At 37.8% G+C, this 15,273-nt stretch overlaps 1 protein-coding gene across 1 annotated transcript in view; it reads right to left on the bottom strand.

Annotated features, from left to right (window-relative positions):
- Positions 1 to 15,273, bottom strand: part of Gab3 (GRB2 associated binding protein 3) — a 114,672-nt gene that overhangs the window by 18,807 nt on the left and 80,592 nt on the right. The window contains exons 3-8 of the mRNA XM_005370672.2: positions 14,988 to 15,207; positions 14,006 to 14,487; positions 7,381 to 7,436; positions 6,515 to 6,722; positions 4,741 to 4,822; positions 2,868 to 2,970 (exon numbers count right to left, since the gene is read on the bottom strand). Coding sequence (XP_005370729.1) covers positions 2,868 to 2,970; positions 4,741 to 4,822; positions 6,515 to 6,722; positions 7,381 to 7,436; positions 14,006 to 14,487; positions 14,988 to 15,207 — 1,151 coding nt within the window. The remainder of the gene's footprint in view (positions 1 to 2,867; positions 2,971 to 4,740; positions 4,823 to 6,514; positions 6,723 to 7,380; positions 7,437 to 14,005; positions 14,488 to 14,987; positions 15,208 to 15,273) is intronic.

Raw genomic sequence — 15,273 nt, 5'->3', positions numbered from 1 at the left:
AAGGACCACCCACCTCCATCCAGGTCTAGTAAGGTGAGCATCCAAACTGCCTAGGCTCCCACAAAGCCAGTACATGCAGTAGGATCAAAACCCATAAAATGGCAATTTTTGTGCTACATGTATTTTACTATAATAAATTGTATATTAAATAATATAAAATTTTATAACTGTTCTACTTGCCCCTGGATTTGAAAGAGTCCAAATGTTCCTCAGTGGGTGAGTGGGCAAACAAAATGTGGACAATCCATACAAGGGAATGTTACTCAGCAATGAAACAGTAGTGACATGTGTATCAATTTGGATGAATTTCAGATCATATTCTGAGTAAATTAGGCCAGACTCAAAAGTATTGTATGATTCTCTCTCTATGTAACATTCTTGATAATCCAAAATGATAGTTATAAAGAATAGATCAGTTGATACCAGGAGTTTAGAGTGGCAGTATGGTATAAAGAGTATAAAGAGATAGAATGAGTGAATATCTGGGGTTGATGGCACCATGTTCAGAATTCCCTCTCTTTCTCTTTCCCTCCCTCCCTTCTTCCCTCCCTCCCTCTTTCCCATCTATCTGTCTATCTAAATTCATCTATCTCTATATACCCAAACTCAGAGAACTGCAAACCAAGAAAAACTGTACCAGGGACCCCCGCAATTTCCTTATTTGATTAAAATCCAAAGTGGTTGTAAGCCATCATGTTAGCTGTGACTATCATATTGGGCAATTGTGTGGCACAAGGTATAAGCAAGTCATTTCAGAGTATATTGTAAACTGAAGTTAAAACAAATGCGGCTGAATGAGGTAAGACACCCCCCTCACCTTTTTCACATAGTACTTTGCTCAATCTACCATCAACCAGTATTGCCTGCTCTTCAACTTCTGTGTCATATTGTTCAGTAATACACATTCATTGACAACCTATACACATTTATGCAAGTAATCAATATTTAACTGTGTTGTTTATGAAATTACCAGTCTTACTGTCTCAAATATCAGAAGCAAACTGCTGGTGTCTGGAATAACTTTACACTTGCTTCCATAATGTTTTAGGTTCACTTCCCTTTTCTGTTCTCCGGAGACAGAGCACAGCTGTTCAGGATCCTTTATAGGAATATTTTCTTCTAGAAGTTTCCCAAGGGCTATTACTAAGTGTAAGAAATATTGGGAAGAACACAGCAGATTTATAGGTGAGTCACTTCCCACCTGCATATAGTTAAGTGAATCACAGCACAACTTTTATAAAATAAGACAAAATGAAGCAGTCAGCTGTTACTGTCTTAGAGGTAATCCATTTTAGACTTTTATTTTTATATAATATTTTTTTTTGGTTTATCGAGACAGGGTTTCTCTGTGGCTTTGGAGCCTGTCCTGGCACTAGCTCTGTAGACCAGGCTGGTCTCGAACTCACAGAGATCCACCTGCCTCTGCCTCCCGAGTGCTGGGATTAAAGGCGTGCGCCACCATCGCCCGGCTTTATATAATATTTTAATACATCCTTTGAAAATTTCATAGTGCACACAATGTACTTTAATTGCCTTGTCTCCTCATACATAGGAGGATAAGATTATCTTCTTAAGAGTATATATCAGTGTCTTGAACATCATCCTGGCTTAGCAGGATGGAGAAGATCTCTTCAAAACATAAAAAATGTTTATAGTGAAATTCTCTCTGGAATTTCCCGTTTCTATTTTGTGAATAGATACAGTTCTAGCTAAAGAATCCACATTAAGAGAATAGGGCAACAGGACAAAAAGGAGATATTAACACTCTTGAACTGTGAATGGATAATCAAAGGACAAACATGTAACATCTTTACACACTCAAGTCTACAGAAAGACCCTAAAAGACAAATCTTCAGAAAGTTCAGAGGCAGGTGTTTTTATAAAATAAAGCCTCCAAGAAACTTGTTTTCACAGCCTGGACTTTGGACATTTAGAGAATTACAAACCCATTGGAATCATACAGAACATCACAGTTTTCTGAAAAAAGAATTGGCTACCATTTCTATTTTCCATAACACAGACTTTAGGTCCTAGGTTCTCATGAAATAATGTGGACTTCAAATGGTATAAAAAGCTGAATACTGCAAGAAAGAAAACCAACTTCAAGGGAGCTGAGGAGTGACTCTGAAGATAAAGTGCTTTGCACTCAAATGTTAGGGTCTCAGTTCAGATCTCCAGAACTCACATAAAATATAGGCATGATTACATACATCTATATTTCAGGTACAGGGTTGAGAGAAGACAGATGAATCCCTGGAATTCTCTGGCCAAGCATCCTAGCAAATCAGTGAGCTTTGGGTTCAATGAGAGACCCTATCCTAAGATTAAGGGAAAAAACGGTAAGGCGAACAGAGATAATGACTCCTGATGTCAACCTTTGGCCCTCACATGTATGTGCATACACATGTGCACATGCACCAATATGCACATATGCATACACATATACTACACACATGCACACCCTTACAATACACTTTTTTTTTATTTTTTTTATTTTTTTTTTTTTTTTTTTTTTTTTTTATTTTTATTGAGAAAAGGAAAAAAACAAGTTTCCACCTCCTCCCAGCCTCCCATTTCCCTCCCCCTCCTCCCCCCCTTCCCCCCCTCCTCCAACCCTTCTCCCCCTCCACCCACTCCTCTCCCCCCTCCCTCTCCTCCAGTCCAATACAATACACTTTTAAAAAGAAAAAAGTAAATTAGCTTCAAATTAATTTGCTCCCAATCTAAAAAAAAAAAAGGTGACCTGGTTTTACAATCAAGTGTGCTTTATGACTGAACAGAGACTTCTAAGGAATGTGCTTTTATCATAATGAACTCTCAAGATTATAGATTTGGAGAGGAAAAAGAACATAAAAATACAAGATTACCATTTGGATGTAGCTTTCTTCTTCTTCTTTGGAAGAAGGAGTGGCAAAAAATCTTGCAGAATTAATACCATTTCTTTGTGAAGAGAGAAAGCTGGTTCGATTGCTAAGACCAAAAAACACGGATGAGGTCAATGCAATGTCTTACAGCTGCTGTGAAACATAGCCAGGAACAGACACAGCCCTGTGGGGTTTGAGTCCTCCCCTTCCAGACATAGCTTCCTTTTGGCCCAAACAATTCTTGAAGAAGACACTTCCCAGTAGCCCTCTCCCACCATGGAGCAAATGCTTCCCAACTATTTTTTCCTAAGCCCATCATGTAACACATACAAATACATCTTATTTAGTAAACAACAACAAATTAAGAAAAATGCTTCAAAGTAATAAAGCTGACTAACAGAATAAAAAAAATATTTCAAAGCAAAATCTAAACAAAAAAAACAACCAGACGACAACAACCCTCTCCTCCCTTGGGGTCTTTTTGCTTCCAAAGTAGTCAGAAGAATGAAAGTGTACTCATTCATCTGAAAGGACAAGAGAGACAGTATATTAATTTCTTACTTCCTTCTGAGACAGAATAACAGGCTATGTGTCTCTACAGTTCAGCTTGGAAATGAAGCTCTCTGCAGAATTCTGCTTTACAAAGTTAGCATGTCTGCATGGGTATGGTGGTGCATCCCTTTACCTTTAATCCCAGAACTCAGGAAGCAGAAAAAGGCAGATTTATGTGAGTTCAATGCCTTCATAGTCTACATAGTGAACACCAGGCCAACCAGTGCTACATAGAGAGACCCCTACCTCAAAAAAAAGTTACCATGTCCTGTGGCATTTATCATGAGCTAGGAAAATGCAGCTTATAGAAGGTAAAATGAACAGGCACATGTGTGTTAAGGTTTGTGTACCTAGCCCATAAACAATCCCATTTTCTCTGAAAGTTCTTTTCTCAGATACAATTCATAAACTTGGAATTCTCTAGTTAGTAGTGCTATCTGTGCACTACTTTATTCCAATCTGACAGAATCCCTTAATGTTGTCTCCCTTGGAAGTCTGTATTAGGATTATAAAAATAGTCTATCTTTGTTGGTCCTGGAATTGAAGCATGTAAGCAAGCTTGGAGTCTGTAATTAATAATATTGGACAACTTGACTACTTCTAGGATCAACTAAAACACAAGCAGCTGGGCACAGCTGTGAGGAATGTTCCTTATTCTATCATTTGAGGTGAGAAAACCCACCCTAAATCTGGGCCACACCTTCTGATGGCAGCTCACATAAAAAGAGGTGGAATAAAGCTTTTGCGTTTTTACTGCTTGCCTTCACTCTCATTAACAAGTTCATCTATCCTGATGCTTAGGCATTCCTTCACTGGTGTTAGAACCTATTTCTTTAGGATTCTAATGGAGACTAAAGACCAGGATCTCTCTGAGAATTCCCTGGGACTCCAACACCAGATTAAAACTTTTGAGACATCTAGCATCATAGACTGAACAACTACTGTATTCCTGGCCTTTCCGTTGGGAGACAACCATTGTTGAACTACTCAGACCACATCCTGTAAAGCACTTTAACAAATTCTCTTTTAATATATACATATTTGTTCTATCAGTTCTATTTCTTTGGAAAACCCTGACTAATATAGAGCAGGATCATGCAACAAAGAAAAGAGCTCTTCAGAAAACAGGTACAGAAGGAAGAGAGAGACGTTCCCAACACTGCTATTTCCAGGCTTCAGAATCCAGAAGAACCCAGTCACATACCATCCTTTGTGGTCTAGAAACCACTCATGGTTCTTGATCACAAGACCGGATCCTCCTTTGGCTCCCTTAAGCAAGATGAAATGAGTTTCAACCACAAGAGATCTAAGATTTGAGGCTTACCAAGGCACAGTGTGAGTCCTGGTTAGAGATGTGTGTTCTCGGATGGTGGAAAGGTTTCTCAGGTCCAAGGGAGGTGGCCGTACTAAAAAACAGTACAGGAATTTAAAGATTATAAAAGCTATAATAATCCTCTTTCTTTACATGCCAAATTAGAATATACTAACAGAAATTACTGATGATGAGTGAGAATCTTAACATTCCATTCTTGCCTGGCTCTCTGGGGATAAGGACAACTATTGAATAAATAGTCTCATAGTATACATTTAGTCAACAAACATGTATTGGGAACTCAGTCATGAATCACAATGGAAACCAAACTGGAAACACAGTATTAACCCAATACACAGAAATCTGTAACCTCAGGAAGATCAATATATTCCAGACACTCTACATGTCTAAGAAGCAGAAATGATCACCAGGTTCTAAGGGTCCTCTCACCTAAATATTCTTCCTTATGTTGTTCCCTAGTTACTCATCTTCACATCTCAGTTCAATGGACCCTTTTTTGGGTGGCCTTCTCTAGCCTCCAGACAGTGCCAGATCCCTCACCACAGACCTCATGCTTTTGTTTGCTTATGCTCCATGCATTCCCCCCACAGTTTATAATGAAACGACAACTGTGATTATTTGACTGTGACCCCAGATGGCATGGTTTCCTTTTGGTTTGCTCAAGGCAGCAGCCTCCATACTTAGTACTTGCCTCAGTGGCCTATCTGGCTGCTTTGATATCTATTTCCTCCACTAACCTACATGAGAAGAAAACCATGCTGACAGAGACCTTCTTGCTGCCAAATTGTTTTGATGTCTCAGTGATTAAGAGCACTTACTGCTCTTCCAGAGGATCCAGTTCTGTTCCCAGCACCTACATGGTAGTTCAAACTGTCTGTAACTATAATTCCAGGGGATTTGATGCTCCCTTATGGCATCTGTAGACATCGAATGCATGTGGGTCATAGAGATAAAAGCAGGCAAAATACCCACATACATAAAAGAATTTCAAAAAAATAAAAAGAATTCACTTTGATCTGTTTTTCTCTTTCTTTTTCTTATCCTTGTATGTCTATGATGCTTAGCAGATCAGAAGGGCTGCCTGGGAGTAGTAACACAGGAGCTAAAGGTTGCACTGTGAACACAGTAGTCATATGGTTTACAGTTGAAGTCTTTCCATACCACTACCCCTGCTGACATGTGGCATGGACAGAGCAATAAGTTATAAAATGAACTTGAGTATGAAAGACATTAAGGAATTGCTGTCAAAGACTATATATAGTAGGCTGCCTTCCAGAGGACTAGCATTATACATTCAAAAGCTATTTAAATGAGATGTTTTGTGGCTTCCATTATGATTCTCATCACTTACTCCTGGGATTTCATTATGGAAATTAAGCAAAAACTAAGCCCTCTGGTATGAACTTGGATTTGTAGGTTGCGTTTTCAGAGCCTGACTGAGTACCTTTAGGTTCCCTGGCTCTTTTTACCATAACAATCTTGAAACGTAAGGTACTCACTATTGAAGACAGAGTACTCCCAACGTCCTAATAATCTTTTTTTTTCTTTTTCTTTTTTGTTTTTCTAGACAGGGTTTCTATGTAACAGTCCTTGATCTCCTAGAACTCACTTTGTAGACCAGGCTGGCCTCAAACTCACTGAGATCTGCCTGCCTTTGCCATCGAAGTGCTGAATTAAAGGTGTGTGCTAACACTGCCTGACTCTTTCTAATAAGGAAGGAGCTTGCCCTCCTACCCAACACAACAATCCTAGTTAAATGCCTTACATTTCCTCTGGGGCTTGAGATCTCTGTTCACTGGAGGTGGCTCCAAATCTGCAGGTAACTCGGGTAGCATGCTTGAGTTCATTGGGATGTAGTCATCCTGGCTATAATGGGGCCTCAGACTAGAAACAGTGCCTTTGGGGCTCATGGGCACATAGCTGTCTTCAACAGTGAGTGAAGCTGTGGGATACATCGGCGAAAACTTACATGGCTGCAAGACAGAACAAGTATAGGTTGGAAACTATAGACCACAAATGCAAACTAGTAGGCACTACAGCTGTGCATTCAGTTTCAGTTCCAAATTACCCCCAAAGTAACTCTGAATTTTCTAGTGAAAATTGGACAAGCACCTAGTCAAAATTCTGTGTCTGAATCCACATGAGAATAGATAATTCTCCAAGATCTGAAGCTAGGACACTAAAGGTTTTGAATTAGTGATTTGCTCTGTGGTAGTTAATTATGATTATCAACTTGGCTAGATTTGGGATTCCTCAGAGATACATTTTTGGGGGTATTTCTAGAGAGGTTTAACTGAAAAGGGAGATCCCACTCTGAATGTATACAGTGCCAACCTCCTTGAATCTTGGAATCCTGAACTGAATAAACCATGAAGCAAAATGAACCTTTCTCTTAAGTGGCTTTGGTCAAGTACTTTTTTCATAGCAACGAGCAAAATAACAATACATGCTTCAAGTATAATACAGTGCTTTAATAGTGACCTAAATCAGTTCAAATCTTTAGGGGATTACTGAAAGAGTTCTCAGAGATCCAGAGTACCGAATCTCAGAAGACTTAAAGAAAATATCACATATAGGTCAGGTTATTTCTGGTCAAACTGAAACCTAAAGGAACAAAAAGGTCAAACTTACCAGATTTAAACTGAGCCGCTTATCCCTGTGTCTCAGGGACTGGCTTTGTACATCACCTGAAAGACAGAGTCTGGAGTGGTGAGTGCTACAAGACAATATCCATTGAAACTAAAATCCAAGTCTAAATCTTCTCCAGGGCCTATGCCTATAGCTCCGGAGAAGCAGGGACGCATAATACATAATTTTCATAAAAAAGCTTGCTATTAAATGTAGCTGAAAGTCAGAAACCATTCCCCAAAAGATGGAAAATGAGTCCAGATTCTAAAGATACTTATGCTGTGTAATGATTTTGGTTCTCTTCATAAATCAGAAGGAAATACAGCAAGTAATTAACAAGTATTTGCTGAATTTATTTTTAAAAAGTCTTCTGAGCTTGAAGATAGTGGAGATAGACCTGTGAGTTTCAGGAGAAAATGTATGAAATATCCATTTGTAGTAAGTAAGAAAACAAGCTTAGCATAGAACAACAGCATTGTGTTTTGCATTAAGGACTCAGTTGAGCTCTTTTGCAACCATAATCAGATACCCAGGTACGGGAGCGGGAAGACAGATATTTGAGCTAATATAGAATCAGAAACTTATTACACAGATGTGGTAGTGAAACAAAATTTAGAATAGTTATTGAACTGAAAGAAGAAATGTCTATAAGGCATATTGAGTACTTCTTAACTCATCAAGGCCAGAATTACTCTAATACAAAGTCAAAGATATTATAAGGAAACTATAGATCAAGATATTTCATAAATATAAAGGCAAACATTCTAAAAATACTAATAAATTTGATTTGATGATGCTTAAAAATTATTTAATATGAACAAGTAGGATTTATAATAGTTATGCAAGTCTGGTTCAACATTTGAAAATCAATCATTATATTTCTCATTATTAAGTTTAAGGCATACTGTGGGGCTTTAACCCCTTTATGAATCTTGAGATTGATGAGTATGTGTAGCTGTCATATAGTGGGCAGCAGATTAACACTGGAATGGTGATAATATGAGTAAACAGCATCCTCATGTTAGAAGCCTTGGAAAGAGCCTAAACAATAGGTGTTCAGCCTAAAAGTCCATGCCTTCCCCAAAGAGCCTGTTTAACTATGGTGTAAAATTGGGTCATGTGCATTTTTAATGTGACTTTTTTTGCTAAATAAACTTCTGATACTCAGAAAGGGCTAATAAAATTCCAAATCATATCCACAGATAAAGAAAAACCATGTGACAAAATCCAATACCCATTCATGATTTTAATAAGAAAAAGAGGGTTTGGACAATTGGCTGAGTCTTTATTTAAGAGAAAGTTTTGTTCTTTCAAAGCATCTGAGTTCAGTTTCCAGCTCCCACATCAGTGGCTCATAGGTGCTTGTAACTGCAGTTCCAAGGAGAGTCAATGCCTCTGACCTCTATAGGTACCTGCACTAACATGTACATAACCGAACACGCAAACATACACATTGTTTAAAGAAAAAGAAATCAAGAAAAGAAGGAAGAAAGAGAGGAAGGAACAGAATCTCAGTAAACTAGGAAAAAAGAGGAATGTCCTCAGCTTGGTAAAAAAAAAAAAAGTTACAGAGCAGGGGATGTAGCTAGTGGAAGAGTGACTGCCTAGCATGCTGAAGGCCATGAGTTTAATCTGTAGTACTAAAGAAGAAATGTAATGAGGAACAGAAGGAATGAAGGGAGAGAAGCAGGAGGGAAGGAGGGAGGAGAGAGGAGAGGAAAAGGGAAGATGAAAGGAAGCAAGGGAAAACCTACAAAGAAACCTATAGCTAATGACATAATTAGTGGTAGGAAACTCCAAACATTCCTCCTAAAAATAAGAAAAAAAATCAAGGATGTTCCCTTTTCACACTGCTTTTTAATATTGTACTATGAGTACTCAAGAAAAGAAAAATATACAGATTAGGAAGGAAGAAATTAGGCTTTTCTTTGTTGCTAGGCATGGTGGTGCATGCCTATAACTCCAGCACTCAGGAGACTAAAGCAGGAGGGTTGCCAAGAGTTCAAGGCCAATCTAGGGTACATGATGAGTTTGAAGTTAGTTAAATTGGGCAATTTAAGACTTCATCTCACAAAAACACCAAAATCCCATCTCTGTTTACATAAGACATGATTAAGAAGACACATTGAAAACAATATTTTTTCTGGAATAATAGGAACTGACACTATCTGATTTCATTATTTATTCTAATGCTATAGTAATAAGACAGTGTCGTACTGAAGGAAAACTCAGTCACTAGCCTAAGTCCATTTTATTTCACTCTGGCTCTATTTTCCCTTTCTAAAATTTTCCCTCTAACTCCCACTCTTCTTCAGGTACCTTGAATTCTAAGAAGGTCAGGACTAATGAGCAAATGTCTTTATAACAAAAGATTGAAAGTATCCCCAAGAAATTATGTGCCTCAAAGAACAGATTACTCCCATGATGTTGTCCCCCAAATGGAGGCAATTTCTCCATGAAGGGAATAGAGACAACACCCTTGAGCAGGAGCGATCATCTCATGGAAACCAGATTGTTTCCTTCGAATTATGACTGTGATAACAACTTCTCTAAAACCAGAACTGAGATAATGGTTGATCAGATCACCAGGCTGAACAAGATTACCTACTCTGTCAGCTATCTAACATCATCATTCCCTCAGCTATGGATGCCTCAATTCTTTCTGATTTATTTCCTCTCCTATAAATTCTCAAAATTTCTTTAAGATAGACCTGGGGTCAATGAATCTCTTTTTTTAATCTGTTTTGTTTTCATTGTTTTTTTTTGTTTGATCTAGCATAATCCCATTGGTTAAAAATTCTTTCTCTGTCTACTTCTTTAATTAGCATATTCAAACAGGCAAGTGGAACTTAGTCCACTGGGATCCTCCCTGGAGCCTAGAATTTTTTTTTAAAACTCTGGTGAAAGAACAGACAAATATTTCAATAAACTGCAATCAAGAATGCTAAAGTAGAGCCACATAATATGTTCAGCTAAACTTTGAAAAAGAAGTGAATGCCAGCCAGGTGATGGTGGTGCACACCTTTAATCCCAGCACTCGGGAGGCAGAGGCAGGCGAATCTCTGTGAGTTCGAGACCAGCCTGGTCTACAGAGATAGTTCCAGGACAGGCTCCAAAGCCACAGAGAAACCCTGTCTCAAAAAACCAAAAAAAAAAAAAAAGAAGTGAATGCTATGCACTGTAGAAAACATTATCTTTTCATCAAATGGTGCTGGAACAATTGAATGCCCACTTATAAAAGAAATCTAAACAGAGACCCTATACCTTTCACAAAATTAGCTCTAAGTAGATCTTAGGCTTAACTGTAAAATGAAAAACTACAGCACTGCTACTACAATAAAACAGAAGCTCTTGTATCTAGTGATGAAAAAAGAACTGATGTCATTATTTTTCTTTAAAAAAATAACACTATCAAGAGAAAGGGAAAGCAAGAACAAACTAGGAAAAGACATTTCAAAGGTAAACATCCCTGATAAAAGACTGCCATACAACGCATACAAAGAACTTTTAAAATAAACAATAAAGAAAGAATCTTACTTAAAAATGGACATAACAGACATCTTACTATAGACTATGTACAAATGGCAAATAAGCTTATGAGAAGATACTCTACATTACATGATATTAAGGAAATAAAAATGAAATAACCAATAGAATGGCTAGAAGTCAGACTACTGACACCACCCCATACTAGTGAAGATGTAGAGTGAAAGGAACTATAATTCCTAGCTGGTAAGAATGCAAAATGATATGATCACCTTGGAGGATAGTATGGTAGTTTTATGAAAACCTAAACCTATTTTCAACCATATGGCCCAGCGATTGAATTCCTTATTTATCCAGAGGAATTAAAAATTTATCAACATACAAAAACTGCAATAATGTTTACAATAGCTTTATTCATAAATTGATATAAGAGTTAAAAATAAGAACTGGTGTTAATACTATCTGCAGATAATATATCTATATAAAAACTTTTAAAATCTACATATTAGAAAATCTGGATATGGTGTCAAAACACAAAATCAATTTGAATTTCATACAACACCAAAAGAGACAAATAAAATGAATTTGACAATAAATATAAAATAGTAAATACATAAGAATATATTTTAAGGAACTCAAAGACTTAGCAACAAAAAAAGCAAGTTATTCAACTTTAAAACGATCAAGAGTCTGGAGAGATGGTTCAGTGGTTACAATCACTAGCTGCTTGCAGAGCACTAAGGTTCAGTTCCAAGAACCTACATAGTATCTCACAACCATCTATAACCCTAGTTTCAAAGGATCTTACACCTTCGTCTAGCCTCTGAACGCATTGCACAAACATTGTGCATAGTCATACATGCAAACAAAATACCCATACATATAAAATAAAATTAAATAAACCTTCAAAAAAGATTAATATATATTTTCAAGAAGGCAACAGATGGCCAATAAATATATGAAAAATGTTCAACATTGTTAACCATCAGGGAAGTTCAAAATTAGATTATCAACTCAGCCCAGCTATAATAACAACCATAAAAAATCACAAGTGCTGGTAAGAATGTGGAAAAGGGAAAATACTTACCAGTTATAGGAATGTGAATTAGTGCAGCAATGATGGAAAATGTGAAGCTTTCTTCAAAAAATTAAAAATAGGCTTACTATATGATCCAGCAGTTCCAGGACCAGGATTATATGTCCAAAGGAAATGAAATCAGTTTGTCAAAGAGACAACAGCAGTCCCACAATTACTAATATATGTTAACAGCAAAATGTCCATCAACAGATAAAAGTAAAAATGTGTCATGCATGCATGCATGCACACACATTTGCATACATACATAAGCACACACACAGGATCATTTATGCACACAGTAATGTGTACATGTATACAGTGGAAGGTCTTCAGCCATAAAAATGGGAAATTTTTAAAATTTGAATGGATATATCAAATAAAAGCAACCAGATAGAGAAAAACTGCTTCATGATCTTACATGTTAAATCTAAAGTGGTTAACTCATAAAATTTGGGCCTAGCCCTGTGGCTGCCAGGAACATGGCAGTACAAGGAAATGAGATGTTGATTAAAAGGTCTAAACTTTTAGCTACAACACAAGAAAGTTCTGAGGATCTAACGTAAAACATGGATAGTTATGGGTGTGCTAACTAATCTGTGATCATCCTTACAAATTGTATATGAATAAAAGGAGGTACGAGGATTTTCTGATTTCTATCAAGACAGAAAGATTCAATGATTAAGAAAGTGTGATGTTGGTACAAGCTGAATTGCAGAAGACAGGAAGCAGAACCAAACTGAGACCCTTTTATACACATGGGTTTCATTTATGATAGAGGATACAGAACAGCCTGTTTAATACAGGGAGCCCCATCATGGGATAGACATCCAGATGAACAAAAATGGGCCTTTCCCAATTCTGTCCCCATATAAACACCATATCCAGGTGGATGGCAAAGGAACAGGATGTCAATTTCCATTTTCCCTCTGCTTTGTCCAACCCAATTTGTTTCTACTCTTTACTGTTGTTTCATGGTCAAAACCCCTATTTTCATCTATTTTACTCTGTTTTTCTTTATCCAAAAGAACACAACCTGGCTGTTTCATGTTTGTCTCAAGACTGAATTCATTGTCACACTCCACAATTCTACTAGCTTTATTCACTCCACTTTCTAATTTTGGGGGTGGTGTTTCAAGACAGGCTTTCTCCATGTAACAGCTCTGGATGTCTTGGAACTCACTCTGTAGACCAGGCTGGCTTTGAACTCAGAGATCTGCCTACTTCTGCTTCCCAATTGCTGGATTAAAGTCATGCACCACTACTGTCCAGTTTTAGTTTCTAAATTTTTCTTACCAACTTCTATTTGTCCCCACTTTTTGTTACTATTCCATGCATTTAGAACCTTTGTGCAAACAGCACACACACATTTCACTGGAGTTATCTGATATGTGATGGTTAGTTACATCATTAAAGGACTTTGAGTGTTTCCAGAGTGTCATATTTCTTAATCAGAATGAGAGATTTGAAAACCAATTCACCTTCCTTACACATTGACTAACTCCTTTGATATATATTCTTAGTAAATAATAGTGTAGGATTGTATTTGGGAGGAGGGAGCAAGAGAAAACGAGTTTTTTTTTAATCTGTCTAAGACCCATAGATATAAGAGAAAGGAATAAGTGAATTGGGATGCTGAATGAGACTAACAAAATTGATAAGTAATACAAGGAGCTATGATCTACAATTTTTAAGATCATTATGCAGGTGAGAAACAGAGAAGAGAATGGAATCAAACTGAAGCAAAACCACATACATGACCTTCTGTACTACATGTCTTCAAGTGACTCCAAACAAAAATCAGCAGCTCAGTCACAAATGAACAGATTACAAACTGGGCAAGGACTCACACTAGACAGGGGCTCTGACCTTTTAAATATCTTTACCAACCTAAGACTCTTCCCTGTTGCCAGGCTCAAAATAGGGGTGGAGGTACCGAGGAACAGGAGAGTTCTATGTGTTCTCACTGTATACTCTGCTTCATTAGGAGACTGCCATGTGGACATAAGGTATGAGTATAGTCCTTGCCTATAATTATGTACCTGAATACTAATACCCAACTCTTACCTTTCCATGACCCGACATGGTCTAAACCAGAGAGAGAGATTCTTCTTGGTACCATAGTGTACCCTGGCTTCTTGCTACTGCGGTACCCAGTCAACAGGAGCTGATCTTCCTGGCGCCGTTCAGAGAGATAACTTGGCTTAGGAGGGCGAGGAGGTGGAGTATTGGACATAATGCTTAGTTCTTTTGCCCCACTGGGTAAGGAAACTTGCTTTTTTTCTACATGAATTATGGGATTTAAAGAAGATTCCAGAAATGGTGAAGAAGACATGTGGTTCCTGGATGGAACATTGATTTCTCTATTCCAGATAAGAGCAGGCTGGGGCCTTGTGGAAGGCACATCCTGAGATCCATTCCCTTGGTGCAGGGGTTGGATCAAAGTATTAGAGGTAAATGGCTGCAGACCCTCAAGAAAAACATCATCAAAAGAAGTCTGTTCCAATGAACGATCTGAATTTGACCAGCTATCGCATCTGGTGGGAAGACTGAAGAAAGAAAAGCATATAAATTTGATTGATATATGGACATCCACACACAAAATCCACATATACCTCATTCTAAGTTGCCATATGCCACCCTTTTTCTACTTGTAGAGACTTAGTCTTTTTATAATACACATTTATGCCAACTCCTTAGTGCAGAAAAAAAAAGTGAGCTGGGTTTTTTCATCCTATATAGCATCAGATGAGTAGGAAATGCAAGGTGAGAAATGAAAGCCACAATGCAGAAACCCATGACTCATTTTATTTAGAATACTACTTCATCTTTAATAGTGATATTGATAATGATCTGCCCTCATCCTTTGCAGTAGTAAAAAAGAGATGAGAGTATACCCATCTACTAGAAAACATTCTTGTTAAACTGACTTATTTGTCTATGTTCTTTCAGCACATCTCAGATACAGACTCAGCAAAAGTCAGTGTGAGCTCTATGAACAGAGTAGAACATTCTAGAAGGCCCAACTGAGTCCCAAAAGTAAGCATACCTGGTATGGTGTAGTCTTCCAGTCTCACAGTTGGACAGGATCAGATAATCAGGAAGGAAGAGAAACTCTGACTCACTTCTGTTTTCCTCAGTGGATACTGTATTAGTGTTTGGGTCATCTTTTGGCAAGGCAGAGTTGGCAACATGGGCGGTATGAAGTGAACTGGCAGGGGATGGCTGGAGGGAGGAGGGCATGGGAGAGAGACTCTCCACAGAATCTGCTGGAAAAATCATTTCCCAGGTTAGTGTTTTAAGAATGGCTATAACACTCACTCAGTTTCTCAAAT

The sequence above is a fragment of the Microtus ochrogaster genome, unplaced genomic scaffold (genome assembly GCF_000317375.1).
Source record: "Microtus ochrogaster isolate Prairie Vole_2 unplaced genomic scaffold, MicOch1.0 UNK85, whole genome shotgun sequence".
In the NCBI taxonomy this organism is placed as follows: domain Eukaryota; kingdom Metazoa; phylum Chordata; class Mammalia; order Rodentia; family Cricetidae; genus Microtus; species Microtus ochrogaster.
Note: the sequence above shows the minus strand (reverse complement) of the source record. Positions and strands in the feature narration are given on the sequence as shown.